General features: G+C 42.5%; 1 protein-coding gene across 2 annotated transcripts in view; it reads left to right on the top strand.

The window, feature by feature from the left end:
* Nucleotides 1-21,843, top strand: part of EIF3D (eukaryotic translation initiation factor 3 subunit D) — a 103,323-nt gene that overhangs the window by 34,386 nt on the left and 47,094 nt on the right. For both annotated transcript variants that reach the window (XM_033929858.1, XM_033929857.1), the window contains exon 8: nt 20,821-20,953. In XM_033929858.1, the coding sequence (XP_033785749.1) occupies nt 20,821-20,953 (133 nt within the window). The remainder of the gene's footprint in view (nt 1-20,820; nt 20,954-21,843) is intronic.

Raw genomic sequence — 21,843 nt, 5'->3', positions numbered from 1 at the left:
CTGTAATAGCTAATACCGCACCAACACTGCAGAATATTCCCGGGGTCACAAACCATTACAAACCCCCAAACACATACACACTCTACACTCTATACCACTCAAACCATATACATATCATCACTCGACAGAGCTCCGTTTCGCGTCTTCATCAGGAGCGGGATACAAATGAATTGATGGCCCAGTGGAAAGACCGACAACACATTACTCAGTTAATCGGTCAGGAGTCAAAGAAATGAAAATAAACAGCGTGTACGAGTCAAACAACGCTGATAATAAAGAAACTAGCATGGCGTCTGCAGGGTTTAAGAACGCCTTGGAGAGTCAGCCGTGACAATGCCCTAAGACTACGTGGTGACGTAAGACAACGGCAACACAGTAGGGGACAAACATAAAAACCAAAATATCAAAAAGTATAATAGGTAATAAAACGAAAAAAGGTTTTATGGAAAAAATATAAATATATAAAGAACAAAAGTATCTGTATGTCTGTCTAAGAAAAAACTTTATGAAAATAACCATGTAAAAAACTGACCATCTGATCCAGAATTACCTAATAAAACATTTATCCACATTTTCATTCAGACCTGTAGGGAAATAAGATTGAAGATAGAATATCCAGAAATTCTCACGGTTCAACAGGTAAGTATATCTGTCCCCTTCAATTGTGGTAGAAATCTGTTCCAAAATACACCAACGTAATTGGGAAAAGCTGTGTTGAAAAGACATGTTGTGAGATACCATGGGAGCTGAGATTTTACCAGTTTTTAAACAGCTCCGGTGTTCGATAAGACGGGTACGTATACTCCGGGTGGTACAACCCACATAAAACTAGTAAAATCTCAGCTCCCATGGTATCTCACAACATGTCTTTTCAACACAGCTTTTCCCAATTACGTTGGTGTATTTTGGAACAGATTTCTACCACAATTGAAGGGGACAGATATACTTACCTGTTGAACCGTGAGAATTTCTGGATATTCTATCTTCAATCTTATTTCCCTACAGGTCTGAATGAAAATGTGGATAAATGTTTTATTAGGTAATTCTGGATCAGATGGTCAGTTTTTTACATGGTTATTTTCATAAAGTTTTTTCTTAGACAGACATACAGATACTTTTGTTCTTGATATATTTATATTTTTTCCATAAAACCTTTTTTCGTTTTATTACCTATTATACTTTGATATTTTGGTTTTTATGTTTGTCCCCTACTGTGTTGCCGTTGTCTTACGTCACCACGTAGTCTTAGGGCAGGGGTCTGCAACCTTTAAGACATAAAGAGCCACTTGGATCCGTTTTCGAAAAGAAAAAAAAACTTGGAGCCGCAAAACCATTATAAAACAAATCTAACACTGCATATATTGTTTCTTTTTTTTTTTTTTTTAAGTTTTTTTTATTGAATTTTTTTTCCATTTAACAACAAGTGTCATAAATTTTCATACAATTATCTTAACAATACACTTGATATTTTTATAATATATTTTATATATAACATTTCTTGTCTTATTTTTCTTATGGTTTTATATATCATATAATTGTAATTATTTTTCTTATAAAGTTATACAATATATATATTGTAATGATTTTATCAATTATTATTTAAATATGAACCTTTTCCCCCTCCCTTTATTACGTTATTTTCATGTAAGAATATCATCTATTATAATATTTTATTTATAATATATGATAAAGAGAATAATTCCCTCCCCTTAACCCCTCCCCCCCTCCTTCTTTATACTATTTTCTTATCATGGGAAAATGAAATTCAAATATTGCAATATTCTGTTAATGGTCCCCAAATCTTCTTGAACTTATTCATATATCCTTTTTGTGTTGCAAATGCATGTTCCATCTTATATATATGGCAAACTGAGTTCCACCAGAAATTATAGTTCAATCTGTCCCAATTTTTCCAATTACGTGTAATTTGCTGTATTGCTATTCCAGTCATTATAAATAAAAGTTTGTTGTTATTTGATGAGATTTGACTATGGGCTCTCATTGTAGTACCAAATAGAATTGTATCATATGTCAAGGCTACTGGATTTTCTAACATCCTATTTATTTGGGGCCAAATTGATTTCCAAAATGTTAATATGAATGGACAATAGAATAAAAGATGATCTAATGTCCCTGCTTCTAGATGACAATGCCAGCATCTATTAGACTTAGTGCTATCAATTCTATGTAAACGTGTAGGGGTCCATAGAGCTCTATGTAAAATAAAAAACCAAGTTTGTCTCATAGATGCTGACATTGTACATCTTATCCTCCAAGACCAAAGTCGTGGCCATTGAGATGCATTAATTTGATGCTTAATCTCAATGCTCCAAATATCTCTAAGACCATTTTTTTTTTTTTATGTATAAATCCAGATATTAATTTATACCACATTGCGGCCTGGTGTCCCATGGAATCTATCTGAAAACATAAGAATTCCATACTATGATAATTATTAAGATTTTTCCATTCAGAGAACCCTGTCTGAATGGCCTGCTTCAATTGCAACCATCTGAAATATTGTGATTTATTTAAACCAAATTTATTTTGCAATTGTGAAAACTCAAGCAGTTTACCTTTATTTATTACATCTTCTAAAATACGAATTCCAGCCATCATCCAATGTTTCCAGATAATTTTAAAACCGCCAACTTTGATCTTTGGGTTAAGCCATATTGTTTGAGTCGTTGATTTAGTTATTGGAATAGGAGTTAGATTACTTATATATCTTATAGTTTTCCAAGTATCCATTAATATTTTATGATCTTTATATAACCTTCCACTGCTGTACCGCACTTCTTTCAGAGTAACTTCACTGTTATATTTAAGGTCCTCAGCGGGCCACCACACACTCAAATCATTTCATAGTGTGGGGCTTTATGCTCCCATTTGTCACTGGACCCTTAACTATGATTATAATTTATGTTGAAAAAGTTTTTTATTATTATTAATGCTAAAATTACTTAGCTTATGGTTTTGACGTTAGCCGGGAGGGTTCAGAAACATCAGCCACCAACATGTTTCGCCCGTGTGACTCTAGGGCTTTATCAAGGCTCCCTCTCCCTATTCAGAAATAGAAGACATACTTAAGTATGACTAAAAACCATAAAGCATGAAATAAGCTAATATTAAATTCAGACTCCTACCGTTTATAGTCAGTTTACTCCCGCCATCACGCCATATACGAAATGGCGGTCGGGTTCATTCACAACTGATTTACACGTGACCCAGACGTCGACGTCCCAGGAGTTCAGGGACGTCAGAGTCTGACGTCAAAACTTACGCTATCCATTTCAACCTCTATTTCGTTTACGTTGTTTATCTTAAGATAATGTAATATACAAAAACCCCAGGATCTAACCTCATATTAGGGAAGCCCACTCTAGTTCATTATTTAGTCCATAAGGGACCACCGTGTTCAGGCGATAGATCCAGCGCTGTTCAATGTAATTAAGTCGGCTCTCCCAATCCCCCTCAACTTCTTTCTCAAGTATCTGATCTATAACCCTCCATTTGATGTGTTCGATCCCATGACCCTTATCCAGCCAGTGTTGGACAATGGGGGCTTGTACCGCCCTAGTGTTAATGCGGGATTTGTGTTCGTTGAGGCGCACATTAATGGCTCTTTTGGTGCGCCCCACGTACACCAGATTACAGGGGCATACAATTATGTATACAACCCTCTTGGTTTTACAAGTTGTGTCAGCCCTCGATCTCACCAGATAACCTCTTTGAGGGTCGGTCCATTGAAGCCCTTCCAGCGTAGATTCACACCATTGGCAATGGTGACATTTGGTATGACCCACACCAGTACTGCTGTCATACTGGTTAACCCGTTTATTAAGGGTCTGACCAATGGTTTTACCCCTACGATAAGCAAATAGGGGAAGGTCAGTAAAGCACTGGTGGAGATTCAGTATATGCCAATGCTGTTTTATGTGGGAAATCATCACCCCAGATGCTTTTGAAAAAGGGAGGACACATACTAACCGCCCTTCCTCCTGTACTCTAGGGCTTTCCATAAGGAGTAAATCCCGTTGTGCATACCGAGCCCTAAGATACGCCTGTTTAGTGGAACTCTTAGGATACCCCCGTTCTTGAAACCGTCCTTCTAAATCTTTAGCCACCCTTTTGAACTCGACTAGCGTGGAACATACCCTTCTGGCTCTCAGATATTGGCTGATAGGGAGACTATGTTTTAAATGGTAGGGGTGAAAGCTGTCGAAGTGTAAAAGGGTATTACGAGCCACCTCCTTCCTATACAGAGTTGTTTCAAATGTCATATGGTCCCTACTTATGAGTATGTCTAAAAATTCGATCCTGTCTGTGCTATATTTAGGAACAAATTGTAAATTGGAGTTCTTAGTATTAATCCACCCAAAAAATTCCTGTAGCCTTTCCTCAGTTCCTTCCCATAGGAAGAAAATGTCATCCAGATAACGTTTCCACAGGGGAATGTTTATGAAAAATTCCGAAGGATAGATCGAGTCTATCTCAAATTTTCCCATATAAAGGGTGGCTATCGAAGGGGCCAGTGTGGCTCCCATAGCCACACCCTCTACTTGTTGAAAAAAGCTTCCCTTGTATTCAAAGAAACTGTCTTTCAAAACCCACTGAGCTAGTTTCATTAAGAAAAAATTGGGTATTCTAAGATGTTTACCGTATTTTCACGCATATAACGCGCGCGTTATACGCGTTTTTACCTACCGCGCATACCCCTCGCGCGTTATATGCGTGAGCGCGGTATACAAAAGTTTTAAAACATAGTTCCCACCCCGCCCGACGCCCGATTCACCCCCCCAGCAGGACCACTCGCACCCCCACCCCGAACGACCACTCGCACGCGCTCCCACCCGCACCCGCATCCACGATCGGAGCAAGAGGGAGCCCAAGCCCTCTTGCCCGGCCGACTCCCCGACGTCCGATACATCCCCCCCCCCCCCGGCAGGACCACTCGCACCCCCACCCCGAACGACCGCTCGCACGCGCTCCCACCCGCACCCGCATCCACGATCGGAGCAAGAGGGAGCCCAAGCCCTCTTGCCCGGCCGACTCCCCGACGTCCGATACATCCCCCCCCCGGCAGGACCACTCGCACCCCCACCCCGAACGACCGCTCGCACGCGCTCCCACCCGCACCCGCATCCACGATCGGAGCAAGAGGGAGCCCAAGCCCTCTTGCCCGGCCGACTCCCCGACGTCCAATACATCCCCCCCCCCCGGCAGGACCACTCGCACCCCCACCCCGAACGACCGCCGACTTCCCGACAATATCGGGCCAGAAGGGAGCCCAAACCCTCCTGGCCACGGCGACCCCCTAACCCCACCCCGCACTACATTACGGGCAGGAGGGATCCCAGGCCCTCCTGCCCTCGACGCAAACCCCCCTCCCCCCCAACGACCGTCCCCCCCCAAGAACCTCCGACCGCCCCCCAGCCGACCCGCGATCCCCCTGGCGACCCCCCCACCCCCCTTCCCCGTACCTTTTGTAGTTGGCGGACAGACGGGAGCCAAACCCGCCTGTCCGGCAGGCAGCCAACGAAGGAATGAGGCCGGATTGGCCCATCCATCCTAAAGCTCCGCCTACTGGTGGGGCCTAAGGCGCGTGGGCCAATCAGAATAGGCCCTGGAGCCTTAGGTCCCACCTGGGGGCGCGGCCTGAGGCACATGGGCCCAACCCGACCATGTGCCTCAGGCCGCGCCCCCAGGTGGGACCTAAGGCTCCAGGGCCTATTCTGATTGGCCCACGCGCCTTAGGCCCCACCAGTAGGCGGAGCTTTAGGATGGATGGGCCAATCCGGCCTCATTCCTTCGTTGGCTGCCTGCCGGACAGGCGGGTTTGGCTCCCGTCTGTCCGGCCAACTACCAAAGGTACGGGGAAGGGGGGTGGGGGGGTCGTGGGGGTCGCCAGGGGGGTCGCGGGTCGGCTGGGGGGGCGGTCGGAGGTTCTTGGGGGGGGGCGGTCGTTGGGGGGGAGGGGGGTTTGCGTCGAGGGCAGGAGGGCCTGGGATCCCTCCTGCCCGTAATGTAGTGCGGGGTGGGGTTAGGGGGTCGCCGTGGCCAGGAGGATTTGGGCTCCCTCCTGGCCCGATATTGTTGGGGAATCGGCGGTCCTTCGGGGGGAGGGATGTATCGGACGTCGGGGGGGGGGGGCATCAGGTTTCAGGATGGGGACAGACCTTCAAGGGGGGACAGTGCACGGAAGTCAGGGGGGGTGAACGGAGAGTCGGGACAGCGCACGGAAAGTCAGGGCGGGCGAAAGGAGCGTCGGGCAGCATGCGCGGTATACCCGTGAGCGCGGTATACCAAAGTTTTTGTACATATCAGCGTGATTTCTGCGCGCTATACCCGTGTGCGCGTTTTATACGGGTGCGCGTTATTTGCGTGAAAATACGGTATCTCTGTCTTTCAAAATTCCTTCAATGACTGTTAAAGCCTCATCCTGGGGGATCTTGGTATATAATGATACCACATCGAGGGTAACTAAAAAAACCCTGCCATGGGGTACTATAACATCCTGGAGAGTCCTAAGTAAGTGGGAGGAATCTTTGAGATACGATGACACTTAGCTGCTTCTTCCCTGAGGAAGACATCCAGGAACTTGGACAGAGGTTCTAACAGACTGTCTCTCGTGTTGACTATGGGTCTACCTGGGGGATTAGTGAGATTTTTATGGATCTTAGGGACAAAGCGGATAGAGGGGGTCCTAGGATGTTTTTCCAGCAGAAATTGATATTCCTTCGTGGTGATATGGCCCAATTCATAATGTTGGGTAATATAAGTGAAAATATCTTTCATGAGCTGGCCAGTAGGATCTTCAGACAACTTAATGTACGCTATCCTATCATTAAGTTGTCGTTCTGCTTCCATTTGATATTGTTGTATGTCTTGAACTACAATGGAACCCCCCTTATCCGCTTACTATCTGATCCATGTCCCTGAGTTGACATATCGCCCTATATTGTTGGTATGATAAATTGTATTGTTTTTTCAAACATTTAGAGGATATCTCATATTTCGTGATGCCATCCAGTACCAAATCCTTGAAAGTGGTCAGGATCGGGTCCATCAATCCTGGAGGGACCCACTTAGATTCATTTTTGATAACGGAAAGATCTACCCCTTCAAAGGGTTCTTTAGTGGTTGCAAAGAAAATTTTTAGGCTCAATTTCCTGATGAATTTGTGGAAAGCTATTTTTAATTGGAAAAAGTCAGGTTTTTCTTGGATTACATAACCCAGTCCAAGCTGTAAAACTTCCATTTGATCCGATGTGAGGATTATAGTGGACGACAGGTTAAAAAAAAAAAAAAAAAGGTGGCTGATGTTTCTGAACCCTCCCGGCTAACGTCAAAACCATAAGCTAAGTAATTTTAGCATTAATAATAATAAAAAACTTTTTCAACATAAATTACAATCATAGTTAAGGGTCCAGTGACGAATGGGAGCATAAAGCCCCACACTATGAAATGATTTGAGTGTGTGGTGGCCCGCTGAGGACCTTAAATATAACAGTGAAGTTACTCTGAAAGAAGTGCGGTACAGCAGTAGGATTACTTCTTACTGTTTATGGGCATGTTATATGGGAATACTCTTCTTTCAAAAAGTGTTGATTTGGGTGCCTAGAGTCTCTTTATATAACCTTGGCATTTGAATACTTATCACATGACTCAGACGTAAAGGAAACATTAATCTCCATTCTAACCAGAACCAATCTGGTATATGTTCAATGGGTTCTGGGAGGATCCAATACACACCATGACGCATAATATAGGCTTGATGGTACCTATAAAAATTTGGAAAATTTACCCCTCCCTCCTCAATTGGTCTTTGTAAAGATACTAGAGCAATTCTGGGGTTTTTTCCAAGCCAAATAAATTTTGTTAATATTTTATCCAATTTTTTGTAAAAAGACCCCTGGAAAAAAATTGGTATCATACCCATTTGATAACAAACTATTGGTAAAATCATCATTTTTACAGTTTGCACTCTCCCCCACCAAGATATGCACAAAGGATTCCATTGCTCACACATTTCTGACACTTTTTGTAATAAATTTTTTTCATTGGTTATCATAGTTTCTTCTATAGTTTTTGTAATCCAAATTCCTAAGTATTTTAATCCTTCCTCTTTCCAAATAAAAGAAAATGAGTCAAATAAACTTTTTGTACAATGTACGTTGAGTGGAAGTACTTCTGATTTATTCCAGTTTATTTTATATCCTGAAAATTTTCCAAATCTTTCAATCAGTTCGAGTAGCTTTGGAATGGTTGTTTCCGGATTTCTCAAATAAAGTAATATATCATCCGCATATGCTGATAATTTATATTCTCTATCTGAATGTGGAATACCCTGTATCTCCTTTATCTGTTCTATAGCTAATAACAAGGGTTCTAAAACGATATCAAAAAGCAAAGGAGATAGTGGGCATCCTTGTCTAACCCCTCTTTGTAGAATAAATTTTTCTGAAAAATCATTATTAATATATAATCTAGCAACAGGGGAGTTATACAATGCCTTTATTATTTGTATAAAACCGGATCCTATACCAAACCATTCCATTGTCTGAAACATGAAGGACCATTCCACTCTATCAAAAGCTTTTTCCGCATCTAATGAAATAGAGAATGCTGGGTCATTGATGGATTTTGTCAAATATAACATGTGATGTGCCAATCTAGTATTATGAGACGAATGTCTTTGAGCAACAAAACCTGTTTGATGCATATCAATAATGAAAGGGAGAGCTTTAGCCAATCTTAATGCTATTGCCTTAGTTAAAATTTTTCCATCCACATTTATTAAAGAAATAGGTCTATAGTTTGATACCAAAGTAGGATCTTTATTTGGCTTAGGTAAAACTATAGTTATTGATTCAGCCATAGTACCTGTAATACAACCTTTATTTAGTTGTTTCTGATATAATTTTAATAAATAGGGCATTATGATGTTTTGGAATGATTTATAAAACTCTACTGTATAACCATCTCCACCTGGAGCGGATCCAACTCTGAGGGACTTCAATGCTGTACCTAACTCTTTTAAGGATATTGGTTCTTCTAAACTTCGTTTTATATGTTCAGGAATCTTTGGTCCATTTATTAACTTTAAAAATTCTATACCATCTTTTTCCTTTTCTGAATAGGGCTCGGAAGAATACAAATCTTTATAGAATTTTAAAAATTGTTTTATTATGGGATTAGTTTGAGATAACATTTCTTTATTTTCATTTTGAATTGCAATTATTTTTGTTTTTTTCCTTTTTGCTTTGAGATAATTTGCAAGCAATCTTCCCGCCTTATTCGAATTTCCATAATACAGAGCTTGTTGTACAAATAAATCTTTTCTAATGATTTTTGAAGAAATTTCATTATATTTACCTTTAGCTTTTAACAATTCTTGTTGTGTCAAATAATCCCATTTTTCAATTAATTTTGATTCTAGAGACTTTATTAATTTTTCTAATTCTATAAATTGTTGTTTTTCTTTTTTTATTTTCATTGCTGAATAAGAAATAATTTGTCCTCTAGTATATGCTTTAAACGCATCCCATAAAGTCTCTATGGAAATTTCTTCTGTATCATTAATTTGAAAATATTCTTCTATTTTTTTTATAAGATTTGTACAAAAGTCATTATCTGCAAGCAATGTATTATTCAATTTCCATATAGGTCTGTTTATATTTTGATCTATTATTTTAATTTCAATCCACACTCCACCATGATCAGATAATACAATTGGATCAATGACAGCCTGTGTGACTTGATGTACTAATTGATTAGAAACAAAAATATAATCTATTCTAGAAAAAGAATTATGGACTTGTGAACAAAACGAAAATTCCCGACCATCAAAATGAAGTATACGCCAAATATCCTTTAAATCACAAGATTGCACCAAATTGTCAAGACCTAATGATTTTATAAATCTTCTCGGGCTTTTATCTATCAATGGATCCATCACAGCATTGAAATCTCCTGCCACTATTAAATTTGAAGTAGCCAGTGGAAGAATCAACTGTTGCAGAGTTTTAAAAAATTCATTTTGATTTGAATTAGGGGCATATATATTGAAAAGCGTCATGGTGGTATTTCCCATGTCCATTTCTATATATATCCATCTTCCTAAAGGATCAGCTGCCTTAAACTTAAATGAAGCGGAACATTTTTTATTTATTAATATTGCAACTCCAGCTTTTTTTCCTATTGCTGCAGAAAAGTAACATTGCTTGACCCAATCACCTTTTAGCTTTATGGATTCATTATTTGATAAATGGGTCTCTTGTATGCAGCATATATCAGCGTTTTGCCTTTTCAAAAATAATAATGCCTTTTTTCTTTTAATCGGGTGATTTAGACCATTAACATTTAAAGAGATTATTTTAAGATCCATTTAATTCTAATGTAATATGTATTATAACAATCCCATCTGCAATGTTTTTTATGAACTTCATTTTCCCATAAATAAGATAGTTTGAGGAATTATCTATTTTACCCCTACCCTTAAAATTTAATACCCTCCCATTCCCTCCCTTCCCACCCCATTTGTATACGATCACTTGGAAACACAACATAGATCAGGTTTAACATTACTCCATTACAAGCTAAAAAATAAATTATAGTTTTATACTTATTACTCCATGCTAATAACATAGTATAATATATCCTTATACTAATATTTGTTATATTTATTTTCTCTTTTATTCATTTTCAGAAATATATATATATATATATATATATTTTTTTTTCCCCTTATAATTCTTACCTTTCTTTATTTTACAAAAAATTACTCTAAAACAGAATAGAGCAAATAAATGATTCTAATCTACAGGATTTTAACAGAGTTTCATATAATTCAATCAAGCCTGACTAAAAGCTTAGTTCCTAAGAACATAAAGGCGTTACTAAAAACTTAAAAGCCTAGAAAGTGTTTATTAAATAATTATTATTAATCTGGATTCCTAAAATTGCAATATATTAATTGTCAGGTTAGTCAAAGTATCTATTAACCCATTTTTAAGTAAATAAATAAATTCAGTTTAAGTATATAGTGAAAGTCATTGGTAAATAAATATCCAATAAAATGCAATATCTTTCTTTCAAAATTATATGTGTAAAGTATGAGAGGGATGAGAATAAAATAGATGAGAAAAAGATATAGAAGAAATACAACATTTGAAGACAATTTTTTTTTTTTAAAGTACTTCTATAATAAACTTAACGTTCTTCACTATCTTTGTCAGGGAACATGCCAAGAATGCATAACAGTTAGCTCAGTGTATCAGCTGGGAATGGTTACAAGCTTGTTTGCACATATGGCAAACATAAAGGAAGGGCTCAGCTGTTCTCCTCCAACTGGGTGGGAATTAACTTTCTGCTTCTTTTACTAATATAATTGTAGTCATTATGTTCCACATCTTAGCGTCTGGGTCTTCCGGGATATTCATAGGAGCAGGGCAGATTCAGTTTGTAATTTACTCATGTGTTGGTAGCCTTCTATTCAGGATTTTTTTTTTTTTTTTTTAATGAGACACTTCCCAATCGACCACAAGTTTTCACGCAGGTTGCACTACTGTTTGTACTTCCTGTTGACACGCAGATCCCTTCTTCTACTCAGCAACTCAGCAAACATAGTATCTCTAGTGTTCCACCTTTCTCCATTTTTCTCTCCGTGAGCATATAATCCATGCTGCAAGAGGATAATCTTTCAAAAATCTCCTCCATCTCGTCCCTTCAGCTGCATATATATTGAATTTTCCAGGTAGATCAATGTTCTTTTTTTTTTTTTTTTTCCCCTCCACAACATTCTGTTACTGACATGTTTGCATTCTTTTCAAGTTGTTCCATTTTCCTGTTTTTTGCTTTTTTTAAAAAATTTCTAGCATTCTAAACTTTTTTTTACAGTTTTTTAATGTTTAGATTATTTTGTATATAATAAATCAAAGTGAAAAGTTATAATGTCTTCTTGTTATATTAAATACTTTAAAATATTCCCAAAGTTTCTTTTTAAGATGTCATTGGTTGTTCAAATGTTTCAAGGTATTCTGCTAGTTTTTTAGAATCATTAAAATTTTGTGTTTTATTTCCTAATGTTACCTTCATCACCGCTGGGTAGAGTAATCCATATCTTGCTCCTAGTGCTCGTAGTTGAGGTCTTAAATCAAGGAGTTGTTTTCTTTTTTGAGCAGTTTCTCTAGCAAAGTCTGGCACAATATGTATCCGTGCATCTTGACATCTTAGGTTTTTATTTGCTTTAGCTAGCTGGCATATTTCAACTACATGTTGATATCTTAGTAGTTTAAAAATAAAAGTTCTTGGACCTTTTTGTGTGGTTGTTTTCTGTCCCGGTATTCTGTGTGCCCTCTCTATTTCAAGAGGCACCTTGGATTTTATAGGCAGTATCTTTGGGAGGAATTGTTCTAAGAAATTGATAGGATCATTTTTTTCCACTCCTTCCGGCATCCCAATAATTCTTAAATTATTTCTTTTTTCTCTATTCACACAGTCTTCCAGATCTTTCTTTAATATTTCCATTTCCTTCCAGGCTTGTTTGTTTTGTATAACCTCAGTATGTACTTCCTCTGCTCTTTCCTCTAAGTGTGTCATTTTGTTGTCAATTAGATCAACTCTTTTTGTTAATATAGCAACATCATCTATTGCTTTTTGTAGTTGTTTTTTGATCTCCAGTACTATATCCTTTATCTGTTTTATTTCTGCCATCATATCTTGATCTTCTGCAGGCAGTGGTACTCTTGATGGTGTCCCTGGTTCTGGCTTTGATCTTTTGTTACTGCTGGTTCCTGATCCTCTGGTTCCTGCATCGTTTTTATTTTGTTTGTTTGATGACATTTTCTTCTTATCAATCTTTTTTCCAAATAAAATTGAATTGTTGGAGTTTTAAATTTGAAATAGTAGCTTGTTTAGCCTGGAGCACAGCTCTTAACCGACCATTTCCTTGTGTGTCCAAGTTCTAGAATCTGCATATATTGTTTCTTATCTTAATGCTATATACAGGATCATGCAGTTAGCTGTCAATCTGAAGAAAAAAAGGACTTTTTCACTTAACAATGTAAAATATATTTTGCACATTAATAGCTAATCACAGATCACCACCATTACTGGGCCAATAAGCACCACCTCTTCATGTCCCCTCTGTATCTCTATCCTTATTCAGTAGGTCCTGCTTACCCTTTATCCCAGGACAAGCAGGCAGGTATTCTCACTAGTGGGTGATGTCATCCGACAGAGCCCCGATACGGACGTCTCACAAGCATGTCTTGCTTGAAGAAACTTTAGAAGTTTCGAGATGCCCGCACCGCGCATGCGCCAGTGCCTTCCCGCCCGATGGTCCGGGCTTGTCTCCTCAGTTCATTTTCTTCTGCGGAGCTGAGAAGTTCAACTTCAATTCTGCGCCCATTGAATCTGTTTTTTTGCCTTCTAATTCCGCGGGTTGGGTTCTTTTGGGCTCTCCCGTGTGTTTGTTTGTTTCTTTGATTTCTTTTATAAAAAAAAAAATTGTTCCTTCCGACACCGGGTCGGCCGCGTGGCTTAGGCCCCGCGCCTTCGACCTTGCGGCGGAACTTTTTCGGCCTATGTCCCGGCCGATCACCGGTTTTAAAAAGTGCGGCAAGTGTCACGCGCGATTTTGCTCACGGACCCTCATCGACGCTGTCTCCAGTGTCTGGGCCCGGATCATTTTCCGAAATCGTGCCGGCCTTGCTCCACTTTGACGGCGCGAGCGTTTAAGCGTCGCTGCCTGCTGTGGGAGTCCATGTTCAAGATGGAAGCTTCATCGGATCCTGTGGCTTCAACATCGACTGGGGCTTCGACTTCATCGACAAAGCCCTCTATCTCCCCGGCTGCTTCGGGCCTTTTGAAACCGGCCTCGTTCACACCGGTTTTTGGCCTCGTCTTCTGCGCCGGTGCCTTCATCTGTCTCCTCGGAAAGGTACCGACCCCCATAGTTCCTCCGATGGTGCTTAAAGTGCCGAAAGCTGGCAAACTGAAGCACACTGCACCGAAATTGCGCGAAGAGCGAGTGGAAGGGCCCCCGTTTGGTGCGGATCCCTCCATATCGGCTTCGTTGAAGTCCATCCTGGAGGCTCAGTTTGTGGAACTCATGACCCACCATGGGCCCCCAGCTGATTGCCTCGATCCAGGGTGACCTCCCAGTTCCGGTCCCGAGGGGCGGGCCGCCCCCTCCTCCTTCTTCGCGCCGCACGACCTCGTTGCTCAGCGAGGAGGATAGGCGGGCGGTGTCCGGTGCCTCGAGGCGAGCCTCGGTTGGCGACATGCCTCCGTTGGAGCCGATTCCCTCGAGGAAAGCCTCCCTTAGTGACTTGCCCCCTTTGGAGCCTATTTACTCCGCCCCATGACACTGTGTGGCGTCCACCTTCGAGGCCTCCCAGTCCTGGCATAGCAGGAGGCAGGACGAGTTCTTCCGGACCCCTATCGGGAAACTCTGGGCGGTTTCCGGGGAGGCTCCGACGCAATCCGCATCTGCGATCGATGGCTTTGAGTCCATATCTGACTTCCTTGGAGGCTTCTGGGGACCAGTATTCTCATAGGCGGACTCGATTCCCCTTCCAGGCATCGAGAGGGGGCAGCGTTCCAGACACTCTTCGAGGCATTCCTCCCGGCACTCCACCGTCTCGCCTCATAAGAAATTGCCTCGGAGGGGGTATTCTGCTTCGGCTGGGTCTCCTCCTCCCGGGCCGGAGTTCGAGGACCCCGAGGTGTATCTACTCGCCCTGTTGCTCACAGGCCTCCATGGAGCCCGCGGCCTCGACTTCTTCTAGTCCTTCTCGGAGACCAGCAGTTGGCGGACCAACTGTCTTTCTCCTCGCTTCTCAGGCAGATGGCGGAATGACTTGGACATTACCCTCGATGCGGAGGTCCCGCTACTCCAAGGAATATTCTCGATACTATGCACCTTGCCTCGCCCTCCGGCCGGAGTCTTTGCGCCCCCCCTCTGCACAAGCTCCTTGATCAGACCTTCATGCGGTGCTTTGAGTCTCCTTACTCCATTCCGGCGGTGCCTGGCAAATTGGATGCTCTGTACCGCACGGTGCATCATAAAGGCTTTGAGGGGCCTCAGCTTTCTCATCAGTCCCTCCTGGTTGAATCCTCGCTAAAGCGGTCTCATCCAGGCCAGGTGTATGCTTCGGTTCCTCCGGGCCGCTAGGGCAGGACGATGGATAAGTTTGGACGACGCATCTATCAGAATGCTATGATGACGTCCCAAGTCCTGAATTATAATTTCCACTTCGCCACCTACTTGGAATTTTTTCTGCCTGTGCTTCGAAAATTCACACCCTACATCGAGTCACAGGCTCGGTTTGAGTTTGAGGAAGTCGTCACTTCGCTGTCCCAGCTTCGTCTTCAGTTGATGCAGTCGGCCTATGATGCTTTCGAGCTCTCAGTACGAGCAGCTGCCTGCTCGGTGGCGATGCGCCGTTTGGCCTGGTTAAGGACCATTGACATGGACCCGAATCTTCAGGACCGCCTGGCTAACGTCCCATGTGCTGGGGCGGATCTTTTTGACGAATCCATCGAGACTGTCACGAAGAAATTGTCGGATCATGAAAAATCCTTCCAGTCCATTCTGAGGCCGAAGCCTAAGCCTCAACAGTCTCGACCCTCTCGACCGCCATTGATTTATCAACGGCGTTATCAACCGAGGCAAGCTCCTCCAGCGAGGCAACCTGTGAAGCGGCAGCCTCCTCAGAAGGGTCAGCAGAAGTCTCAGCCGTCTGCTGTCCCCAAGGCTCCTCAGCCTTTTTGACTGTATCGTCGAGGGCATAACCATTCTCGTTCTGCCTCCCCCTGTTTTTCCCATCGGAGGGCGACTCCATCATTTTTTTCATCGCTGGGAGGCCGTGACCACCGACCTCTGGGTCCTTACTATCATCAGGGAAGGGTACTCTCTTCAGTTCCATCGGGTCCCTCCGGACCACCCTCCAAGAGAGTATCCTTCCAACTTGACTCAGTCCGCCCTTCTTCTTCAGGAAGCCCAGGCTTTGCTCCGGCTCCGGGCCGTCGAGCCAGTCCCTGTGGACCAACACAACCAGGGGTTTTACTCCCGGTACTTCCTTGTTCCGAAGAAGACGGGCGACCTGAGACCCATTTTGGACCTCAGGGTCCTCAACAAATTCCTGGTCAAAGAGAGGTTTCGCATGCTGACGCTTGCTTCTCTCTACCCCCTCCTCGAGCAGAACGACTGGTTATGCTCTCTGGATCTCAAGGAGGCCTACACTCACATTCCCATTCACCCGGCCTCCCGTAGATTCCTCAGATTTCGGGTGGGACATCTGCATCTGCAGTATCGAGTGCTTCCCTTCGGTCTGTCTTCGTCTCCCAGAGTCTTCACGAAGTGTCTGGTAGTGGTGGCCGCTGCACTCCGGAACCAGGGTCTTCAGGTATTTCCCTACCTCAACGACTGGCTCATCAAGGCTCCCTCGGCATCGGGGGTCATCTCGGCGACCCTATCCACGATTCAGTTCCTGCAGAGCTTGGGATTCGAGATCAACTTTCCCAAATCTCATCTGCGGCTCACGCAGTCGCTCCCCTTCATCGGAGCGGTCCTGGATACCATCCGCCTCAGAGCGTTCCTTCCTCCTCAGCGCATGGATGCCCTGCTTCATCTCTGCCAGTCTGTGTCTTCTCACCAGTCCATCTCGGCGAGACTCATGATGGTCCTCCTGGGCCACATGGCCTCTACGGTTCATGTGACGCCGTTCGCCAGGCTCCATCTCAGAATTCCTCAGTGGACCCTGGCATCTCAGTGGACTCAGGTGGCGGATCCATTGACTCACCACATCATCGTCACTCCTGCTCTTCGGCAGTCTCTACTTTGGTGGATGACCTCTTCGAATCTATCCAGAGGTTTGCTTTTTCACTCTCCTCCCCACCACAAGGTTCTCACAACCGATTCCTCGACCTATGCATGGGGAGTCCATCTGGATGGGCTTCGCACTCAGGGTTTCTGGACCAGTGCGGGCCAGCTCCATCAAATCAATCTTCTGGAGCTCAGAGCCATCTTCAATGCTCTTCAAGCCTTTCAACATCTGCTTCACGACATGGTGGTCCTCATTCGCACAGACAATCAGGTCGCCATGTATTATATCAACAAGCAGGGGGGCACGGGCTCGACCTCCCTCTGCCATGAAGCTCTTCGAGTCTGGGATTGGGCGGTTCGCCACAACGTCTATCCTCAAGGCTGTGTACATCCAGGGGAAAGACATTGTCCTTGGCAGACAAATTGAGTCGTCTACTCCAGCCTCACGAATGGACACTCAATTCCTCGTCCCTTCTTCAGATCTTTGGCTCAGTGGGGAACGCCTCAGATAGACCTCTTTGCGGCTCCCCACAATTTCAAGCTGCCTCAATTCTGCTCCAGGATCTACACTCCTCAGCGCCTCGAGGCGGATGCTTTTCTGCTGGATTGGAGGAATCGCTTTCTGTATGCGTTTCCTCCATTTCCTCTCATTCAAAAGACTCTGATCAAGCTGAGGTCCGACCGGGCCACCGTGATCCTGATAGCTCCTCGGTGGCCTCGACAGCCTTGGTTCTCCCTTCTACTTCAACTCAGCAGCAGGGAGCCATTCCTCCTTCCGGTATTTCCGTCTCTGCTTACTCAGCATCAGGGATCTCTACTTCACCCCAACCTGCAGTCTCTCCACCTGACAGCTTGGTTCCTCTCAACGTAACCCCCCACCAGTTTTCCCAGGCGGTGAGGGATGTCTTGGAGGCTTCAAGGAAGCCTGCTACTCGTCAATGCTACTCCCAAAAATGGACAAGATTTTCTTCCTGGTGTATTTCCAACTCTAAGGATCCTCAGCGAGCCTCTCTATCTTCTGTGTTGGACTATCTTCTACACCTGTCTCAGTCTGGTCTCAAATCGACATCTATACGAGTCCACCTGAGTGCGATTGCGGCTTTCCATCAGCCTCTACAGGGGAAACCTCTTTCTGCTCATCCTGTGGTTGCCAAATTTATGAAAGGACTTTTTCACGTCAATCCTCCTCTCAAACCGCCTCCAGTGGTTTGGGATCTCAATGTTGTCCTTTCTCGGCTTATGAAACCCCCTTTTGAGCCTTTGAAAACGGCTCCACTAAAGTTTCTCACTTGGAAAGTGGTTTTTCTGGTGGCCCTCACGTCTGCTCGCAGGGTCAGTGAGCTTCAGGCCTTAGTTGCAGATCCACCTTTCACAGTATTCCATCATGACAAGGTGGTCCTCCGCACTCATCCTAAATTCCTGCCTAAAGTGGTCTCAGAATTTCATCTCAACCAATCCATTGTACTTCCAGTGTTTTTTCCTAAGCCTCATTCTCATCCTGGAGAATCAGCTCTTCATACTCTGGACTGTAAGCGTGCTTTGGCTTTCTACCTGGATCGCACTAAACCACACAGAACTGCTCCTCAACTTTTCGTTTCCTTTGATCCAAACAAGTTGGGTCGACCTGTATCGAAGCGCACCATTTCCAACTGGATGGCGGCTTGTATCTCTTTCTGCTATGCCCAGGCTGGACAACCCCTTCCCTGTAAGGTCACAGCCCATAAGGTCAGAGCAATGGCGGCCTCTGTAGCCTTCCTCAGATCGACACCTTTTTTCGTTTTATTACCTATTATACTTTTTGATATTTTGGTTTTTATGTTTGTCCCCTACTGTGTTGCCGTTGTCTTACGTCACCACGTAGTCTTAGGGCATTGTCACGGCTGACTCTCCAAGGCGTTCTTAAACCCTGCAGACGCCATGCTAGTTTCTTTATTATCAGCGTTGTTTGACTCGTACACGCTGTTTATTTTCATTTCTTTGACTCCTGACCGATTAACTGAGTAATGTGTTGTCGGTCTTTCCACTGGGCCATCAATTCATTTGTATCCCGCTCCTGATGAAGACGCGAAACGGAGCTCTGTCGAGTGATGATATGTATATGGTTTGAGTGGTATAGAGTGTAGAGTGTGTATGTGTTTGGGGGTTTGTAATGGTTTGTGACCCCGGGAATATTCTGCAGTGTTGGTGCGGTATTAGCTATTACAGTCCTGTCATATGGGTGGTATCATTTGTATTCTAGTGTAGCATTTGCACTTTAGCAGTAGCACTTTATTATTATTATTTTTAGTGGATGTTTAAGGTTCTCAATTAGATTTTGCTGCTATTACTGATAGTAACTTTTGCATAGGCACTTTTCATGAGTATATAATCCTGTCATAGTAATTAAGTCATCAATTTTAGGGTCCTTTCATATATTTGCACAATTCTTCCATACATTGTTTTTATATATTTGTAATAGTATTTCATATTTATTCAGTGAATTATTTATTAGATATTATGCACTAATTTTATTGGATGATATGTATTTATTTACTAATGTTAATGTTTTTGTATGTATTTACCAAGACCTAAAATTTAGAATTATGCATGTGTAAATCACTAACTGCCTTTCACATACTTCCCTTATTTATCATTATTTATTGTGGTTATTGTGTTGGTTTAGTCTCTGAATGGGTATTTGTTTGTGATGTCTTTATTTTTTCCCCCTTTCCCTGATTAAGTCTGTATTTTTGTATTTGGAAATATAATTATTTTGTTCATGGGAGATGATCATAGACTATATGATGTATGAGGCAAGTCTCATTTGGACTTATGTCTGGTGCTAGACACCTTTGAGATTTAGCCTGAGCCAGAGGTTTCCACGATTTATGGTAGGCTCATACTGATGTCTTTGATCTCTTCCTTGGTGACTCTTCAGAAAATATATTTTCAGACTTTCATCTCAGGGTAAGGCAATTCTAGTAGTTTTTTGATTAAGTCCCCATTGGCTAATTATTTTAAGAGGGTTGTTTTTTTTTGTAACATAATCTTGAACATAAACAGAGAAGTTCTTAAATTGGGTGAGGGTGATACCAGATCATAGGGCAAATGAAGTTCTCAATCCCTTTCCCAGAAAATGAGATGATCAAAGATTTTATCAAACATGGGAAACCACTAATATATCTGGAAAGAATGAAGGGAGACATAGAGATGAAGGACAATAAGCAACAATAGTTGTAGTCTGGACAGTAAAACTCCAGCTCAAGGAGTTCCCACAAAAAGATTACCACACACAAAAGAGTATGAGCAAATGAGATGCTTCCTTATGGGATCTTTATTTTAAGAGTCTGAGGAGGGGGTAAGAAAGGGAATTGGTTAAGAGGGACTTAAAAAGTTGCAAGAGTGAGTCCTTTAAAATGGGATTTACATATGTGTATGAGAGAGGGATTGGGAGAAGGGATATAAAAAAGTAGATTCTTTATCGTCCCTTCAGTCTGGCACATAAACTGATGGGTAATAGCTCTCCATGCCCAGCAGGTGGAGACTGAGACACAAACTTCTAGCTATAGTACAAGTGGGCTGTGCAGTAGTGCTGCCCGATTCAGGAAAAAAAAATTTCGATTTGATTCAGCCTGGTGAATCGGTTTTTCGATTCGATTTTCCTGCCCAATTGGGTATTTTTTAAAACATCCTGGTGGGTTTATTTTATAGCCTCTCACTAAGGTAAGATCCCTAGTTTCCAAACTAAAAGCAAAATAAATTATCTAGTATACAATAAATTTCAGAAAACTACTTTATTTTTTACAAAACGAAATTTACACAATTTCTGAAGCTTTGCTGTAGAACCTATCCTTAAGCTACAGCAAGAAATTGGAGGGTGGATGGGCTGTAGTTACAACTAAAGAGGTGTGTGTATATGTGTAGCAGAAGCTTGAACATACATAGGCTTCAGGAGGATAGTATATGCATGAGTTATAGGATGACAATGTGTGTATTATCATCCTCAGAGAATGTTGTGGGGCCTTGGAGTATTATGACAAAGCTTTCGACAGAATCACCACCAGGAATGAGAGATCTCTGAAGAGTATCAAGAGAATCTTCCACACTGTCACCACCACTGATGATCCTGTTATTCGCAAGGTAGCTAATTCTTTCTCTCTCCTAATTAAAAATTGTGGAGTGAAGGGGGCATTCATTTGATCCTAGTGGTTTGGTCTTCATGCCCTGTGTCATATTTTTGCTAAGTATTTCAGAAGTAAACAAGGGCTGGATGTAAAGTATTGAAACAACCTGCTTGGAGTGACAGTTGAGCCCGAATCAGTAGTGGAATAATTATTGTGCTTTTAGAGAAAGGTATGAGGGTCACCAGTAAGGGACGAGGAATGTAGGTATGGGGGTCATCTGAATGGATCAGCAAGTAGAACTCTAGGGTGCATCCCATGATGCACCAGGAAGGGGCAGGCCCACCATTCGTGAGATGATGGGCCAACCAGCTGGAGGCAGGAAGGATTCCTCTGGCCAGCCAACATTTTAACATAACTTTATTCTTCTATACCGCCATAACCAAACGATTTCTAGGCAGTTTACACAGAAGAAGGATGGACAATCAACGAAATACAAATAGTTTAAAATACAAGTTTCTTAAATATACTCAGTATAGAGTTTTGCTAACAATAGTACCCACGCTTAGGAAATGAATTTGTCAAATAGCGCTGACTTAATTTCTTTTCGAAATGCACCATAAGACAACATAGCTCCACCAATGCATTTACCCAGCCAGGACTGCTGTTTACCCGCTTGAAATGCAAGAGTCTTATCCAAAAAAGTCTTGTATCTGCAGCCAGTAATTTTTGGATAAGCGAATAAATATAAACTCCTAGTTTTCCTCGTTGGGCTGTACAATACGAAATGAGATAAAAGATAAATTGGGGCCAATCCCCAAATCAACTTAAAACAGATACAAAAAAATTTGAATAGTACTCGCGCCTCCACCGGCAGCCAATGCAGCAATAGATAGTAAGGAGTTCTGG

The sequence above is a fragment of the Geotrypetes seraphini genome, chromosome 2 (assembly GCF_902459505.1).
Source record: "Geotrypetes seraphini chromosome 2, aGeoSer1.1, whole genome shotgun sequence".
Taxonomy (NCBI): Eukaryota; Metazoa; Chordata; class Amphibia; order Gymnophiona; family Dermophiidae; genus Geotrypetes; species Geotrypetes seraphini.
Note: the sequence above shows the minus strand (reverse complement) of the source record. Positions and strands in the feature narration are given on the sequence as shown.